At 34.4% G+C, this 17,720-nt stretch overlaps 1 protein-coding gene across 1 annotated transcript in view; it reads right to left on the bottom strand.

Annotated features, from left to right (window-relative positions):
• SEMA3C (semaphorin 3C) overlaps positions 1-15,459 on the bottom strand; it is a 177,511-nt gene extending 162,052 nt beyond the window's left edge. The window contains exons 1-2 of the mRNA XM_058725269.1: positions 15,187-15,459; positions 12,959-13,099 (exon numbers count right to left, since the gene is read on the bottom strand). Of these exons, the coding sequence (XP_058581252.1) occupies positions 12,959-13,061 (103 nt within the window). The 5' untranslated portion in view covers positions 13,062-13,099; positions 15,187-15,459. The remainder of the gene's footprint in view (positions 1-12,958; positions 13,100-15,186) is intronic.
• Between the last annotated feature and the right edge of the window lie 2,261 nt (positions 15,460-17,720).

Here is a 17,720-nt window from a genome sequence, read left to right as displayed (position 1 = left end):
TATTTCCTTCAAAAGTAAATAAACATTAAAAAAATTATTTTATTTAATTTATTTTTTTTTAATTTTTTTTTAACGTTTATTTATTTTTGAGACAGAGAGAGACAGAGCATGAACAGGGGAGAGCAGAGAGAGAGGGAGACACAGAATCTGAAACAGGCTCCAGGCTCTGAGCTGTCAGCACAGAGCCTGACGCGGGGCTCGAACTCACGGACCGTGAGATCATGACCTGAGCTGAAGTCGGACGCTTAACCGACGAGCCACCCAGGGGCCCCTAAAAAAATTATTTTAAAGACTGTTTTCCTCCTAAGGCAATATATAAATAAGCAGAATAGAATATTCTAAGGATTGACAAAGAGGAAAATGGTATCCTGAAGTATATAGCACAACAAAACTCTTGATTATGGGCGTCGCAACTTGGGAAAGGCAAGACAAAGCCTGTTCATTCATTTATATAATTAGAGACAAATAAAATACGAATTTTTGATATTTATTGCCTCAACCTTTCCAAAGAGAATTGAGAAACATTTCTAATATAGTGTTAAAGTTTGACACAATAATCCATAAATTATTGCTACAAGGACAGCTATAGTTAATTTTTCTCTCCATATACCATTTTCTCTAGTATTGTCTCTGCCACCATCAAACTGTGTCTGTTAGCCAAAACAGTTAGCCTGTCTGGGCCTTCATGCCTAACTACTTCATAGGCATTCTGTAATAAAAGACATAACAAGTGGAAAATCTCCAAAAAGTTAAAAGCAGTCTGCAACAGTAACCTACCACTGTTGAGTTCTCAAAGGCAGTTAATTCCCACTGAATAAGGAGGGAAGGCTGAAAAGATTGTTTTTGAAAAGAATGCACCTTGAAAATGTAGAATGAACTTGCCATCTTTTACAGCTCAGCACATTGTTCCAGGGCTGGCGCTACCCTAAAATAGCACATGGCTCAGCACTGAGCTCTCCCTTTTATGTGCCCTTCTTGCCAACTCACACTCTGCATTAGAAAACATCAAACTTTTCTGTTCCGTGCTTTTAAATTTGTTTTCATTAACAACAGTGGTCCTCAGGAACAAAGAAATGAAAATGCAGAAGGCAAAGAAGTGCTGGAATTTGCCCAAAGCTTACATTTGAGCTCTTTCTCGATACTTTTACTTTTGACAGTAATGGAACTAAAACCAAAATGATAGTTTTTCATACCTTGTTATATAAAAGATATTTAGGAAATGCAAAAATTGAGCATATCTTGGTGTTATAGTTAGTTGATGCTACAGTGGTATCTGTAACAAAGAACCAATCATTTTCTTTTCTTTAAGAGAAAGTGTAGGCTATGTTGAACTTATGGAGACTACTCTGATTAATTTGCACAGTGAGGCGAAGGGAATGAATAATAAATTTTTCTACAGTCATCCTTTGTCTGAGCTCAAACTTGTTTCCACAGCCACAAAAGAAGACCTTACCCCCAGCAACGAAATAAGCATGTTCCACAGTTGTAATTCCCTTATCCTCACCTGGGTGAATCTGAAATTAAAGGGGCGATTGGGGGCAGTGTAGAGAATGAATTTTATCTCCTTTATTTTCAGGAAGGATGGATGTTCTAAAAGAAAAGCAGAAGTCTACTGTGACACCTTTAACATGATAAAGTGAGTTTACAGAATGCCTGAGAAAAATGTTCTTTTCTTTTAATTGTGATTTTGTGAATCTTAAAACCAATTCTAGCAACATCTACCAAAATGGCTCTGGCTCTGGCGTCTGACTGCTTGTGTTTTAATTGTGTCCTTTTCCATCCCTGTGACCTCAGGCAAGTTCCTCTTGCGGAATCTCCATTTTATGAGGATAAAAATAGCACCTAACTCAACAGTGTTGTTAAGAAAATTAAAAATAATGCCTGGCACAAAGGCAATATTAATGTTAGTGATTATTATATAAATGCAAATACATAACCAAAATTATTTTGTAAAAACATAAGATAATATCCATGATATTATGGATATTATGGAATATCCAGGATATTATGGATATTATGGATATTATGGAAAAATGCATATCTTTATTTCTAAGTGTTCTTCTAAATCAAATTACAAAGAAAGGTATGTAACATACACTTTCAATCTACATATGTGAGTAACACATCAAAATATTTAATCAACATGTGAATGAGTATAAACCAGGTTATCTAAAATAAGCAATCTATAGATTCAATGTAATCCCTATCAAAATACTAATATTTTTTCTTTATCAAGATACCAATAGTATTTTTCACAGAACTACAGCAACAAATCCTAAAATTTGTATGGAACCACAAAAGACCCTGGATAACCAGAGCAATTCTGAAAAAGAAGAAGGAAACTGGAATTATCACAATCCCAGATTTCAAGATATACTACAAAGCCATACTAATCAAAATAGTATGGTACTGGCAAACAACAGATACAAAGATCAATGGGACAACATAGACAATGCAGAAATAAACCCATACTTATATGGTCAGAAAGAAAACAAGAATACAATGGGGAAAAGACAATCTCTTCAATATATGGTGTTAGGAAAACTAGATGACACATGCAAAAGAATGACACTGGACCACTATCTTATACCATAAACAAAAATAAATTCAAAATGGATTAGGGACCTAAATGTGAGACCTGAAACCATAAAACTCCTAGAAGAAAATATGGGCAGTAATCAGTCTTAGCAATATTTTTCTGTATCTTTCTCCACAACCAAGGGAAACAAAAGAAAAAATAAATAGGATCAAATCAAACTCAAAAGATTTTGCACAACAAAGGAAACGTTCAACAAAATGAAAAAGCAATCTACCAGACAGGAGAATATATTTGCAAATGACATGTCCAATTAGAGATTAATATCCAAAATATATAAAGAACTTACACAACTCAACACCAAATAAATAATCCAATAAAAAGTGAGCAGAGGGGATCTAGATAGACATTTCTCCAAAGACATACAGATGGCCAACAAACACATGAAAATATGCTCGACATTACTAATCATCAGGGAAATACCAACCAAAGTTACAATGAACTATTACCTCATAACAACCGGAATGGCTAGCATTAAAAAGACAAGATAGAAGTGTTGTGCACTGCTGAGAGGAATGTAAATTGGTGCAGCCGTTAGGGAAAACAGTAGAAGGGTTCCTCAAAAAATTAAAAATAAAAATACCATATGACCCAGTAATTCCATTTCTGGGTATTTACCCAAAGAAAACAAAAACACTAATTCGAAAAGATACAGGTACTCCTATGTTTATTGCAACATTATGCACAATAGCCAAAATATGGAAACTACCTAAGTGCCCCATCAATAAATGAATGGATAAAGAAGATGCGGTATAGACACACACACACACACACACACACACACACACACACACACACACACAGACTGGAATATTACTTAGCCATAAAAAGGAATGAAATCTTACCATTTGCAACAACATAAATAGACTTAGAGGGCATTATGCTAAGTGAAATAAGTCAGACAGAAAAAGACAAATTCTGTATTACTTCACTTATACACAGAATGTATAAAGCAAAACAAACCAACAAACAAAAAAACAGAGACAGACTCATAAATACAGAGAACTCTCCTCCAGAGAGGAGGGTGGGGGGGGATGGGCAAAACAGGTGAAAGAGATTAAGAGGTGCAAACTTCCGGTTATAAAATAAACAAGTTACAGAGATGAAAAGTACAGCATAGGGAATAATATCATAAATAACATTGTAATAATGTTTTATGATGACAACCGTTCACTACATTTACCATGGTGAGCACTGAGTAATGTATAGAATTACTGAATCATTATGTCACACACCTGAAATTAATATAACATTGTATATCAATTATATTTCAATAACATTAATTAGTTAAACCACCTAGCATCTCTTGATAGCTCAAGAGTTCAGTCATAATTGTTTCCACATATCTATGGATAATCATGGACTACGACACATTTTCTCATGGAATTGTTTTGATCAGATGACTGAATAAACATAGCACAAAACACTCACTCTAAATTTCAGGTCATTGGAGCATCTCAGCTTTGTTCTCAATTTCAGGACCCTTGTACGTTTTTAAATGGCTTAATATCACAGCATCGTCTTTTGGCAACAGATTTAAGCTTATTAGAATGTAACAAAACTCACCCAGAATAAGAATTACTTTTTTATGCCAGGAAAATAGGAGTTTCCAACTTTTTTCTAAGAATCTTTAAAAGAAGACATCATTGTAACATATTTCTATCCTAATACTTCTCAAGGGACATTCTTTGCACTACTTAAAACTTCCCCAATTCAAGGCTGTAAAAGATATTTCATTTTATTTTGACTACTAAGAGTCCTGAATCAATATATATTACAGGGGAAAACAGACATGAAATTTCTCAGCAATTTCTTCTCATCTTCTGTTCTCAATGTGTTTAGAACAGTTTTAACTTGCTCTTGTATCATAAATTTAGTGCTGCTCTACTTAAGACTCTTTATGATTTAGGTAATGTCCCGCTCATAATTGTATTTATCAATCCCTTCCTGATTTTAAAGACACTCTCACAGGGGAAAAATGCAGAGTTTTATTCACAGAGCATTCCTTGTTGAGTCTGAGTTTATTAAAACATAAATAGTTTATGTTATTAAAGATGTTTAATTGGCATTTAACTGAAACCGTCAGAAGGGGAATTAAACTGTATTAACACAAGTTTTCCCAAGAACTAAATATTTCAGAAGATTCAATACAATCAGAAGGAGCGTTCTCCAAGATTAATGGAAAAATCAAGAACAATTGGCTTTATTTTTATCTCTTGGGCAACCATAGACAAACTGTTTTCAACAAATGTGCCTTGTAATGTTAATGCTACCAGAGTTCATAAAGACACAATTTATTATTTTGAGTTTATTGTCCAACAACAATTCATTTAGCTCACTAGTTCCCAGGGGTCCTTTTATTTGTTGTTTAATTATTATGCTTCTTGTCAAATGAGGCAGGTATTAAAAGATAAAAGGTGTTTTGTAAAATTTCGTCATCTTTCATTTATATACTATCGATGACCTGGAGACTTTGACAATTATATTAATGAAAATTTCAGCACTGAAAGAAGGCAAAAAAGCATCAAAGTAAATAACTGAAAGAACTTATAATCCTATGCAAGCTAAGTCCCTACACTTAATATACTTGTTTCCCAATATAACTCAGACTGACATTTTTATGTTTTTAAAACACTGTTGTGCACATGTAAATGTAAAAGTCAACCTTGAGCTGAAAAACAGGCCAATATTAGCTAAAGAAAAATGTATCCAAATGGTAGAATCTTTAATTTTTTAATTATCATTTTCCTTTTGAGTTTAAAGCCATGAGTCATAGGCTTCACTGGGGTGGAAAGCAGTTTAGTAGTAGGGGATCTTTACTGTTCTAGTGAACACCAGCAAAGAATTAATAGCAGTCACAAATAATCGACTTTTTTGCCATGTATTTATCAGTCAATTTATTTTTGAGTTTTCACTGCCTTAAATATTTCCATGGGCATCTTGATAACTCATAAGAGTTTCAAGCCAAGAGAAAACCTAAAGTAGAGCCAGACTGCTGTCTATTCAATAAAATGATATTCAGGTTTTTTGAAGCCTGTGGAATATTGAGTGCATCCTACTTCTTTATTTTATATTGTGTTTTGAGTGTGTGTGTGTGTGTGTGTGTGTGTGTGTGTGTGTCCCAGGCTTCTTTATTTAAGAGCAAAGTGATGAGTGATGTGGGGATATACTACTTCTTTATTTCTGGATATTATGTTTCTAGATCTAAAAGCATGCAAATAAAAATCATAATCTAATATTCATCAGGATTACTTAAAAATGTCTGATATCTTAGACATTTGTAGTAGAGAGACAAAACATGCACATGACTGAATTATTGCCTTTATGACAACAGAGGTGGAACTGTGTAATTTTGGGTAACTCCTGAATTACAGTTGATACCCAATCTTATAAACAAACAAGAAGTTTTGCTATTTCAGTAACTTAATAATATAAATACTCATTAGATAATATAAGATAAACGACTTCAGTAAATAATTCTCAACTGAAGTAGTGAATTTTGCGGTGCCTGGGTGGCTCAGTCGGTTAAGTGTCTGACTCTTGACTTCAGCTCAGGTCGTCATGATCTTGTGGTTTGTGAGTTCCAGCCCCAAATCTGATTCCAAACTGACAGTGCAGAGCCTGCTTGGGATTCTCTTTCTCTTTCTTTCTCTCTGCCCCTCCCCGGCTCTCTCTCTCTTAAGATAAATAAATAACCTTAAAAAAATTAAATAACAAAATAGTGAATTCAGGTTCTGTTAATTTGTTCACATAGAAAGTATTCCAAAAAGCAAATATTCCTGAATAATTTTCAATTTATTCATCAAAAGAAAAAGGGTAAAAAATAAAATATAATATTTAACAGCCATTACTTTAGGAGCATGTATATAACCTATACTTGGTATTTATATGGATATATTTACATTTGTATTTTATTTTGTGGGTCTATTTATACAGATATATTTCATATCAAGGTACAGAAGTGGATCAGAAATTATCCTGATTTAATTATCATGACTCCCTGCCTTCCTGAGGTTTTATGGTACTCTTTTTTTTTTTAAAGCTTATTTCTTTCTTTCTTTCTTTCTCTCTCTTTCTTTCTTTCTTTCTTTCTTTCTTTCTTTCTTTCTTTCTTTCTTTCATTTATTTTTGAGACAGAGAGAGACAGAGCATGAACGGGGGCAGGGCAGAGAGAGAGGGAGACACAGAATGGGAAGCAGGCTCCAGGCTCTGAGCCATCAGCCCAGAGCCCAACGCGGGGCTCGAACTCACGGACCGTGAGATCATGACCTGAGCTGAAGTCGGACGGTTAACCGACTGAGCCACCCAGGCGCCCATTTATGGTACTCTTAAATGTCCCAAGAGTGGCAAATAGTTAAATGCAATTTCAAGCCATCCACTATGCCATGATAATCATAAGAAGTAAACTAAGTAGATGGAGTTCTTATTAAGTTCAAGCTTATCATGAAAAATTGGACTTTCAAAAAAACCAAATCTTAAAAAAAATAATGCATTTGTGCATTACTTTAAAAGTCTAGACATATCTAGACATGCTAGACATACTAGCTTATATATATGCCAACAGTATTAAGATTTAAGGCAACATCCCTGACAGGCCACCAATCAAGGCCCTTTGGAAGGCTGTGTATATATGAGATCTCTTCCTTTTAATATAAAACACTATGCTTCCAATCAAAACACACACAAAAAAACTCAGGGGTGCCTGGGTGGCTCAGTCAGTTAAGCGTCTGACTCTTGATTTCAGCTCAGGTCATGATCTCATGGTTGGTGAGTTCAAGCTCCTTCTCGGCTCCTCACTGATAGTGTGGAGTCTGCTGGGGATTCTCTCTAGGCCTCTCTGCTACTTGTGCTCTCTCTCTCAAAAATAAATAAAATTTAAACACACACTCAACAACTTTCTGGAAGAAAATATCTAACATCTATAGAGAAGAAGGTCTATTAGGGAAGAAAATACAATAATTAGGAGATTTGAGAATTAACTGGAAAGGGTAAATATAAACGTTGAATTCCCAGACAACATTGAATCTCCGTATAATGTATAATGTAGGAAAAGGTTGTAACTAGATGGAAAATATTTGACCATCAGCAATGTACCAGGATATGAGTCTAAAGTTATTCATCCACAAATTAACCAAAATTTTTCTCCCATGATGCTTTTACCTTAATGCTATGATGAAGAAATTTTGTGTTCTACCTAGTCTCTATCATTATTTTTAAATTAACTAAGATTCACGGAAGCGTGTTTATAGTGTACCAAGGCTCTACTGGTTGGGGAGGTACAGTGGTTAAGAAGTATCAAAATTTATGTTAATTCAACATTTATTGAACAATAACAAATGGCAGTCTCTATGCTAATTGGGTGGGACTAATTGTAGTACAAAAGAAGACCATATTTGTACCCTAAAGGTACAAATTGTTAACTCAATTAGAGTAATTCTTTGTGTATTTTAACAAGATGCACACTATAACCACACAATACATTTTACAAATTTAATTCATTTCATTTTCAAAATAGTTCTATGAAGTGTGTGTCATTCCCATTTTACAGATGATAAAATTCTGGATTAGGGAGATTAAGTAACTACCCCAATGTAGCATTCCCCAGAAAGTAGCAAGCAACTATGATTTAAAATCAGCTCTGTAGGACTTCAAAATCTGTGAACTTTTATAAATTGTTTAGTTTTGTTCTGTCCCTTGCCCAAGTCCTTCAAACAAAATGTTCTTGAAAGCAATGAGAGGAATTACTATAGAAGCCTTCCTTAAAGAAGATGATATTATAAAAAAAAAAAAAAAAAAACAAAAAAAAAAAAACAAAAAAACTAAGCTTAAACATCATAAAAATTTAGGGCAATAAAGAGTCTTAGAGTTTAGTTAGCCCCCAAATTTTTTAACTGGTTGGGAGAACTGAGGTCCTGACAAAGTTTCAGAATTAATTACTGAGGAACCAAAGCTTGAAAACTCTGTTATTTTTTCCACATAAATGCTGTTCTCACTATACTGCACTGCCAATCAAATGTCCATACTTTTACATACATCAAAAAATATATGTTTAGACATGTTTCCTAATATTTTAACAAAAACTTCCCAGAGGTCACTGGAATCATGACAAACATTTTCCCTACTTAATTGTAACTAAAATTTTGTTGGTATTTTTCCTTATACAAAAAAGACAGAAGTTTTATGTATAAAATTAATTTCAGAACAATAATTATTACCAAAAATAATTGGTGATATTTTGTAATGGAAAAGAGGTCAGTTCATCAGAAGGCATAAATAGGTCTTAATAAATAGGACCTCTTAAATAGGTCAGTATTAAAAACAGAAATTCAAAAACATGAAGTAAAAACTGATAGACCTGAAAAGAGAAATAGACAAATCCATAATTATAGTTGGAAAGTTCAACTTCTTCTGTAAGTAATTCAAAGAATAAGTAGACAGAAAATCAGTAAGGATATAGAAAACATAACAAACCATAACTGACTGAATCTAACTGGCATTAATAAAACATTCATGCAATAAAAGCAGAATACAGATTCTTTTCTATGTAGGCTACATTCAGTGTCATAAAATGATTTTTAATAGTTTTTTAGAAAATCAGAAGCATATTATGTATGTTCTTTGACAACAAGAAACTGAATCAAAGATCTACAACAGAAAGATACATAAGAAATACACAAATATCTTCAAATTATACAACATATTTCTGAGTAATTTGTGAGTAAAGAAAAAGTAAGAGGAGCAATTAGAAGACATTTTGAACTGACTACAAAACAAATTTTATCAAAATATGTGGAGCACTGCTAAACAGTGTTTCAAGGGAAATTTATAGCACAACTGGTTACATTAGGAAAAAGTTCTCAAATCAGTGATCTAAGTTTCCATGTTAAGAATTTCCAAAAAGAAGAGTAAATTAAACACAAGACAAGAATAAGATAATTTCATTTTAGAGCATAAACCAAGGAAATATTAAACAGAAAAACAATAAGAAAAAAAACACAACAAATCCAAAAGCTGATTATCTAAAGAGATCAATAAAAAGAAAAAAAATGATTTCTACAGCAGTCAGAACATAAAGGAAGTAGATGTAAATTAATAATATCAGAAATGAAGAAAAAGACATTACTACAGATCCTACAGGCACAGTGAGGATAATAAGGTAATATTATAGATGACTTTATGTCAACAAATTTAACATTTTAGATTCACAACCTAATTACTAGGTGAAAAATAATCTTATTTTGAATCTACCTCATTTTTAAACAGAAACAATGTTAACATATTTAACTCAGTAATCATGTTTTATATCAATTCAAATATAGACAATATGTCCATTTTTCTCAACCTTAGAACCTTTTTGTAAAATGACATGTAACTGATGCTTTTTGTCAAACTATAGTATCAATTCCTGGCTATGTAAAATACTACAGGTTAAAGTCTCTACTGGATAAAGGCAGAACCATTTCAACAATGCTTTCCCTTTTATATTAACAAGCAAAACAAATTTGTCTATTGAATATATGTAGCCTTGACTTATCTTATGACCCTTATAGATTCCAAAGATTTTCTGAGAAAAAAATTACAATGACAATAATGCTATGAAATGTGAATCTGTTAAACCACCAGATTTTTTTAAACAAAAATTCAACTTAATCAAAAGGTATTTCATGAACTTTGTATTTATTTGAAAAGCTATTTGGCATAAAATTAGAATGATAACAATTATAAAGTGTAATATCTAATAGGAACCACAGTTTTTTTTTAACATGCAAGATTTAGTTTGTACAAATGTAACTAATTAATAACATCTGAAATACATTCTCCCACAGGACTGATGACCATCTGGTTGACCTTACACTAGATCAATAGGGAAGGCAAATGTGTAAATCAATGTTTCCCAAATGTTATCTCTGCATCATTCTACTACAAGAAGGGATAAAACTTGGATGTAAGAAGAGATCTCATTTCACACATTTTAAAATTGACTTTGTTAATTGGACTGTAAGGCAAGACTGAGAGGATTCTTCTAAAGTTCCATCCAGAAAGAGACTGGCAGAAGACCAAGTAATGGTGAAGGAAAATAATTCAAGACAAAAGAGTCAGGAGGCAAGGAAATTCTGAGAATATAAAGACACAGATGATATAATTTGATGTTATTTGAATTTCCTCAGAATCATTTTCCAACTCATAATATTTGGCTGAAAAATAGTGATAGAAATTTTGAAATAAATAAAAGTATACACCATATGTATTTTAATTAATATATGTTCATATATGTGTCACCCTTACAAAGTTCTATATTTTGATGTAAAGAGTAAACCACTTTGGAAGAAATTTAGTAACTTATTGTGATATACAGAAAAGTTGTAATAAAATGAGAAACTTTAAATAATAAGAAATTTGGAAAAGGTACACTGAAACAGGTGCACTGTCTAATCTATTAAGAAGAGGATGATGAGCTGATTACAATTTATACCTTTTAACAATTTTTTTGTCCAAGGTATTTTTCCTATGATAATATGTCTAAAATATAGTTCACTTCAGGAGTTTTTTGTATTAATTTAGAAATTATGGAGTTTCATTATTTGTTCTCCCTGTTGATATATATCTCTAACACAAATAAAGTGATACTCTGTATCTCTGGTTATTTCCTAGCACGACTCTTCAGAAAAATAAAATATCAGGAATTGGTAGAAATCTCAGATCAAAAGCTTATCGCATCATGCTGTACTCTACATATGCTATAAATTAAGGTAGTCTCATTCTGCAAGAATCTGTTTTGACTTTGAGAGCATTTAAAATATTAGACATGGAGTATTTTAAAAATCCCATCACAACTTCTAGTCACTTTATATATAGTAGTTACTGTCCTACTTAGTATTAGTTTGGTTTTAAAAGATTATACTAATTAATTTCTTCTGTAAAAGATAAACTGTAAAGTCTTTCAAATATGAACTTGATGGATTATCTCTGGTGATACACATGCTTTTACAGTTTACAAATTTTGGGTTAAGTTTGGGTTAAAAAAAAAGTTTGGTCAGTTTTGATGTATTAGAGAGAACAGGTTCAGATAACTAACCTGTGGGACCACTCCATCTTTCTACATATTGGGAGACATATAGAAAAGAGAAATTGCACTACACCCTAATGCCTTTATTTTTCATTTGATTAGATATTTCATAGTTCTCAACTTGGAAGAAAAGGTATAAGTAGACTACAAGATGTTACAGTAATCAAAAAAAAAAAAAGACACTTCAAAGGGTCTGTTTTCCCTTTCTTCATAACTTAACTGGACAGCCATGGGTTTTTAGTGGAATGACTGGCTTAGAAGCTAAAGAAGCAATTAGAAGGTCACACACTCTAAGTTCTAAATAAAGCTCTTTCAGTGCTTATCATAACCTTGGGGAAAGCCCTTAGTGACTTAAGAAGGAAAGAAAAAAAATAAGATATCCATGTGACTGATAAGTGTCAGTCATACTGCTGTTTGAAATTCAAGATAATAGAGTGTTTCAAAGACACTGCTATAGAAAGTTCTGAGAGTTTACTGTTTCTCAAGTAAAATAAAATATGCTCAATGACACCAATGTTTATGAAGAACTTAAGTTGAAAAAAGTAATAAAAATATAAATAACCCTTATTGGCGAGATGATCTTCCTGATCTATTTCTTATCCCATATGTCCAACTAGTATGGGTTATGTGACTGACCAAAATCATCCATCTGTAAGTTGTTTGAACTATATACATCAAAGCTCATGGATACATTTGGCAAACCATTTCCTCAGAGGATCTTACACCTTTTACATTTGTGCAAATTTGAAATCACGCCAATTTTCCCAAACTTCTGAAGAAAACATTTGTACACAACAGCAGTCAAAAACATATTTCCAACTATTCTTTTAGATCCTTTTCAATTAATTAGGAGATTTTGCCAACCTCAGGAATGCCTTTTGGAAATGGAAAAAAAAAACAACACCATTAGAACAACATATGGAGAAACAAGTTTGGAGGCCAAGACCAAAACTTATGAAGAAAAATTTTAAGTAATTAAACTTGCATAGACTTCTCTGCTGATGAGCATTAGCACATTGAGGGTGTTTCTCAAACACCAGGTGACTATTAAGAAGAAACTTCAAAAAGGGTAGAATATACTTCAAGCATTTTCATAAACACATGTAGTAGAGAGCTTTTGCCTATGAACACATAATTTAAAATAGCCATGTCCTCCAAAAAGCAGTCCAGTAAATATTTTTAAAATTAATCAACATTCAATAATATTTTACTGTGTTTTATTATTAATGTTTGAATCTGGATGTGAAATTTTTAAAAAGACTTCAAATAACATTTTTCCAGAGTATTTATCTTACCATCAAATGTTAAATAAACTCTTGCTTGGGGCTGAGACGATCCTTTTACACTGATAGAACAAACAAATACTCCAACCAACACGAAAATTGCCTGGACTGCCATTTCTTCAGATTTGCAAATTAATATCCAAGAGAAAATACCTTTAAAAGAGAGGTAACAAGTTTGTTATATTTCATTTCACATTTTAGGAGCATACACGTACGTGTGTGTGTGTGTGTGTGTGTGTGCGCGCGCGCACACACACACACACACATATAACTAGTGATCTAGACAGAGCACCTTATTCATAAAAGATATATCTGAACTTTTACAGTCATGCAAACAGTAGGAGGTGCTCTGATTTTGTTGCTTCGATGTGAAAAGTTGGATTTAATTCATTTATGTCTGCAAGTCTTTGCAAAAAGAGAAACTGTTTCTTTTTCCAGGAAATAATGCTAATCTTAAAGCAGAACAAAGCAGCTAGGAAAAAGGTATTGATTCCCAAAGGAAACTCCATATTTAAACTTGATCTAATAATCACATAACATTGAAAAGACTTGAGAATGGTACCAGTGGGTATTAGATGAAAACTTGTCTTTCTACCATAAATATTGTAGTAGCAAGAAAAAGTCACATGAAAAATCATGTATAACCACTTGCTTCCACCCTCATTAGCTCTTTTGGAGTAATATCTCTGAAATGATGTTTCTACACATAAATCTATGTGTGCTCAATCCCTGACCACTGAAATCACTCAAATTAGTTATCTGCCAATTTATACAGATGACCATGCAGCTGTTAAATGATGCAGATGAGGTAACCATGGACTAGTGCCAAGTTCAAACCAATGACTTAGTGGTGAGCAATCCACTGAACCATGTATCCCTCAATGCATATTTAAAATAAATCAACCAGAAAGCAAGCTGTCAAAATTCCAAAAGATAAATCAGAGACAGAAGCATTACCTTTTGAAGCTGTAGCTATAAAATTGATACATGCTATTAACTAATGTCTGAATACTAAGGAAGATCTGGTAATGGGTAACTAGAGATCTATTTACAGCAGCTCTAGTGGCCACAATATGCAAAACAAACTCAGGACCATGAAAGAAATCCTGTCATTTTGAGTCTAATATAATTATACAATAAAATGACAGAGTTTAATCAAGAAATGTTTTACAGGTTACAACAATGCTAATCTTCAGTATTATATGGTTATTTACATTAAAATCTTAACACTATTTTATTTAAGAAAGAAATGCCACTAAAAATTGAAAAGACTACTTCACTAGTACAGAAGAAAAAAAGTATTATATTAATTAAACAATTAAACTGAACACGCCATGTTGAACAATTGAAACATTTTAAACAGTGGATTTCCTAGGTGGTACATATGTCATAAGACTTAGAAACAAAACTGTCTGCCTCTTTTGCCACACAGATGGGAGGAAACCTTAGAGATGTTTGTACTGGTAATTTTCAAATGAAACAGTTTCTTCCTGCTTCCACAACCTCTTCACCTTGTCATACCTAAATTAACTTACAAGAAAACTGATTTTATAGGATAACTTTCCCTTAATGATTTGCTCCCTGGTTTTGTTGACTTTATAATTAAACAAACAAACAAACAAACAAACAAAAAAAGCTATAAATATGCCTAACCTTCCTCACTTCATTAAGCAGGCAGATAATTACACATTTTTACGTATTGCTATTATCAGTGTCTTATCTGACATGTCTCACCAAAAGCGACATGTGCTAAAAAGTGAGAAGAATAATAGTGGAGATGAAATGACAGGTCATATGAAGTAAGTATACAGAGCAATGTGATTTCAAGTCTACCTAGCGATGAGAAGTGACTGAAAGCCAAGTGTCTTACATGTGCCCGCCCCCCTCCCCCCATATAACTTCCCTTTAACTCAGACACTTAGACATGCTGTTTGTAGTTTTCACTTCTGATGGAACACTAACAACATGTAAGAAAAGGAATCTTTTATGTCCTCTGGAGCAGTTCTACATCAGAAGGCACGGAAATACTCCACTTTAAACTCTCCGCAGGTGTCATAATCTAACGAAAACTCAAGCAGGGCTCTCAGCAAGGGAAACACTTCCCTGACAAACTGCATGTGCTCTTCAGAAAATGTCCAGACTCAAGCACACCGATGTGTAAAAAGTCGATACGCAGAACCAAAAGTTATGCTTGGTATTTTGCTAAATGTGTAATGCTGACAATAAGGAACCCAGCTTACCGAGATGGGAAGAGATCAGCACGGAAAAGTCATCAATTTGCTACCGGTGTGGCTCCGCGAGTGCCTCTCTAGTCTTTTTCCCAGAAGACCTTAATTTCTAGGGCGTCCCAGCGGTGAAATTCTTTCTTCCCGGTCGTCTGAGTTTCTTTGTAAAGGAATCCTCAGCGTAGCAGTGCCGCGGCACCGGGAGCTCGACTCCGCGTCGCTCAATCAAGCACCTCGGAGTGAATGGAAAGTGGCCGGGCACCGGGGGCGAGCGCTCGGGTGTCCGATTACAGCGACGCGGCGCGCGGCTCGGGCTGCCCGGGCGCGCCGCCCAGCCGGCTAGCCTCACCCGCCCAGCACACCCGCCGCATCTCCGCCGCCGCGAGGCCCCACCCAGAGCGCGCCCGCGAGAGGGTGGCAGGGAGCCGCAAGGGCGGTCGGCGGGCGAGCGGCCGGCAGGGCGGGGCGGGGCCCAGCCGGGACCCGCTGCCGGGAGACGCAGGAATGCGTCGCTGCAGGCTAGAGGTCCAGCTGCCCGAGTCCGCTCCTCTCGCGGTCCGCGGCGGAGTGAGCAACTCACAGGGTGCGCTCTAAAGCTTTGGTTTGTTACCGGCAGCTCTTGGAAGGCATACAGGATTTGCTTAGCCATAAATATCAAAGTGCAAAGCAGCTTTCTTGCCAGAAAAGGATCACTGCATCCTTTTAAGGCAAAGAGATGCGTTTTTAAAAGGGCACGGGTGTTATCCTTTTCCTGCTGAAGATTTTCTAAAACCGGTAGAGATAAACCAACTATCTCGTCGCAGTTTATCCTTTTAATGGGTATTGTTTCCCATTGCGTTTCCTTAATATCCCTAAGGCAGTAATTCTGTTGACCTCTCCACATTGACTCCTGTCCAGTACTCTTCCCTCCTGGATAGACGTTCCCTCAAAACATAATTACAAGAAATTCCTTAACAATTTTGTGGAAGAAGGCTGTTCTGAACCATGCCAAGAGAATAGTTTACAAACTCAAAGGTATATTTCCAGCACTACTTTCAGGAAAACTGGTTACAGTCTGGAACTGGCTTTAATGTTTAAGTGAAAATTATTTCTACGGACCACAACGGACTACATAGTTGAACAGCGGTAGAAATGAGCTTTGACCCCCATAAAATGAGCAGGTGGTTGTTTAAAAACCACTTTGGGCTACAGCAGCCCACAGATGTCACTGTATGTAGAAAATATGGAATATGATTTCTCCAACTTGTTCTTTATATATATATATATTTTTTTTTTCATTTATGAAATAAAGCAGATCACTAAATTCTTAAAAATTGTATCACAGAAAATACTTCTGGGGGTGAAAAATCATTGCTGGTGTGGGACAGTTGAATTAAATCTCAGGTAAGAGGAAGTGAACAGGTGATTAAGGCGTTTCTTCCTTGTGTCTAAGCACCACCTGTCATGTCCTGTCGACATAAACATGCCTAACTCTTTCTGTATAGATGAGCTATGAAGGGATGACATCAAATGCCATTTTAAGAGTTCAAAAGAATGTAAGTTTAGAAGTTCAAAATTATATTCCAGGGCAAATATTATCTTCAAATGTCTATGTTTATGAAGGAAATTACTGATTCAATGGATGGGGTGTTTAAAAGTTTAACACAGTTGAACTGTTTTTGTGATGATTAGTGCAATAAAAATATGAGCAGCTCCTTAACATAAGTTTTAGTAATGAATTTCATCCACCAAACATCTGACAGTTTTAAAAGGCAGATGCAAACATGAATAAGCACCAAGCACATTTATCTGAAGTACTTCTAAAACTGATTAAGACACCATATACCGAGCACTATTATCTTGCCAGTGATGTCTGAGTCATAAATTAAGGAAGGAGAAGAAGAAATCATTAGAGAAGATTGCTGTGAACCTTCACACAAAGTATATATTTGTTAATTTGGAAATGTGTAGCCACAAGACACTGATTAATTTGTAAATCGATGTAAGGTAGAATATATTTATACATTTTATCTTTAAGTTCCAGGGAACCAAGATAAAGAAATGCAAAGTGGAATGCATGTCAAATGCTGTTTTTACAAGGAAGTTTACTACCTATCTCAGTTTACAAAAATCCAAAGAATTAACTCCATGTTTCACACATATTTACAAAGCTTTGGAAACGATGACAAATAGCTTAGGTTTAGTCGCAGACGATGCAATTTGTGTTGTGATTCTGTCTTGTGTAAATAAACTTCTTTTCAATGTACTTAACTGAATGCATTTTGTTTAATACTGAGACATTTAATAGTATTTGCTTAGTACTGAGATATTTACCATTGGCCTCACCTCAAAATAAGTCATGAAATTATTGATAAGCATTAAGCCAAGGCACATTTAATTAGTGCTCATGCCTGCCTGAAACTTGGGCCATACAGTGAAATTTTAAGAGTGGCAATAGGTGCCCCTAATAAGATTTCTCTCTGCCCCCATTTCTCCAAACTACTCAGAAACCTAAAACACCTTAATAAAACAGGACCTTTATATAAGAAATATTGATGGCCAATGCCACT

Source organism: Neofelis nebulosa, chromosome 4 (assembly GCF_028018385.1).
Source record: "Neofelis nebulosa isolate mNeoNeb1 chromosome 4, mNeoNeb1.pri, whole genome shotgun sequence".
Lineage (NCBI taxonomy): Eukaryota > Metazoa > Chordata > Mammalia > Carnivora > Felidae > Neofelis > Neofelis nebulosa.
This window is presented reverse-complemented; position numbering and strand designations above follow the sequence as displayed.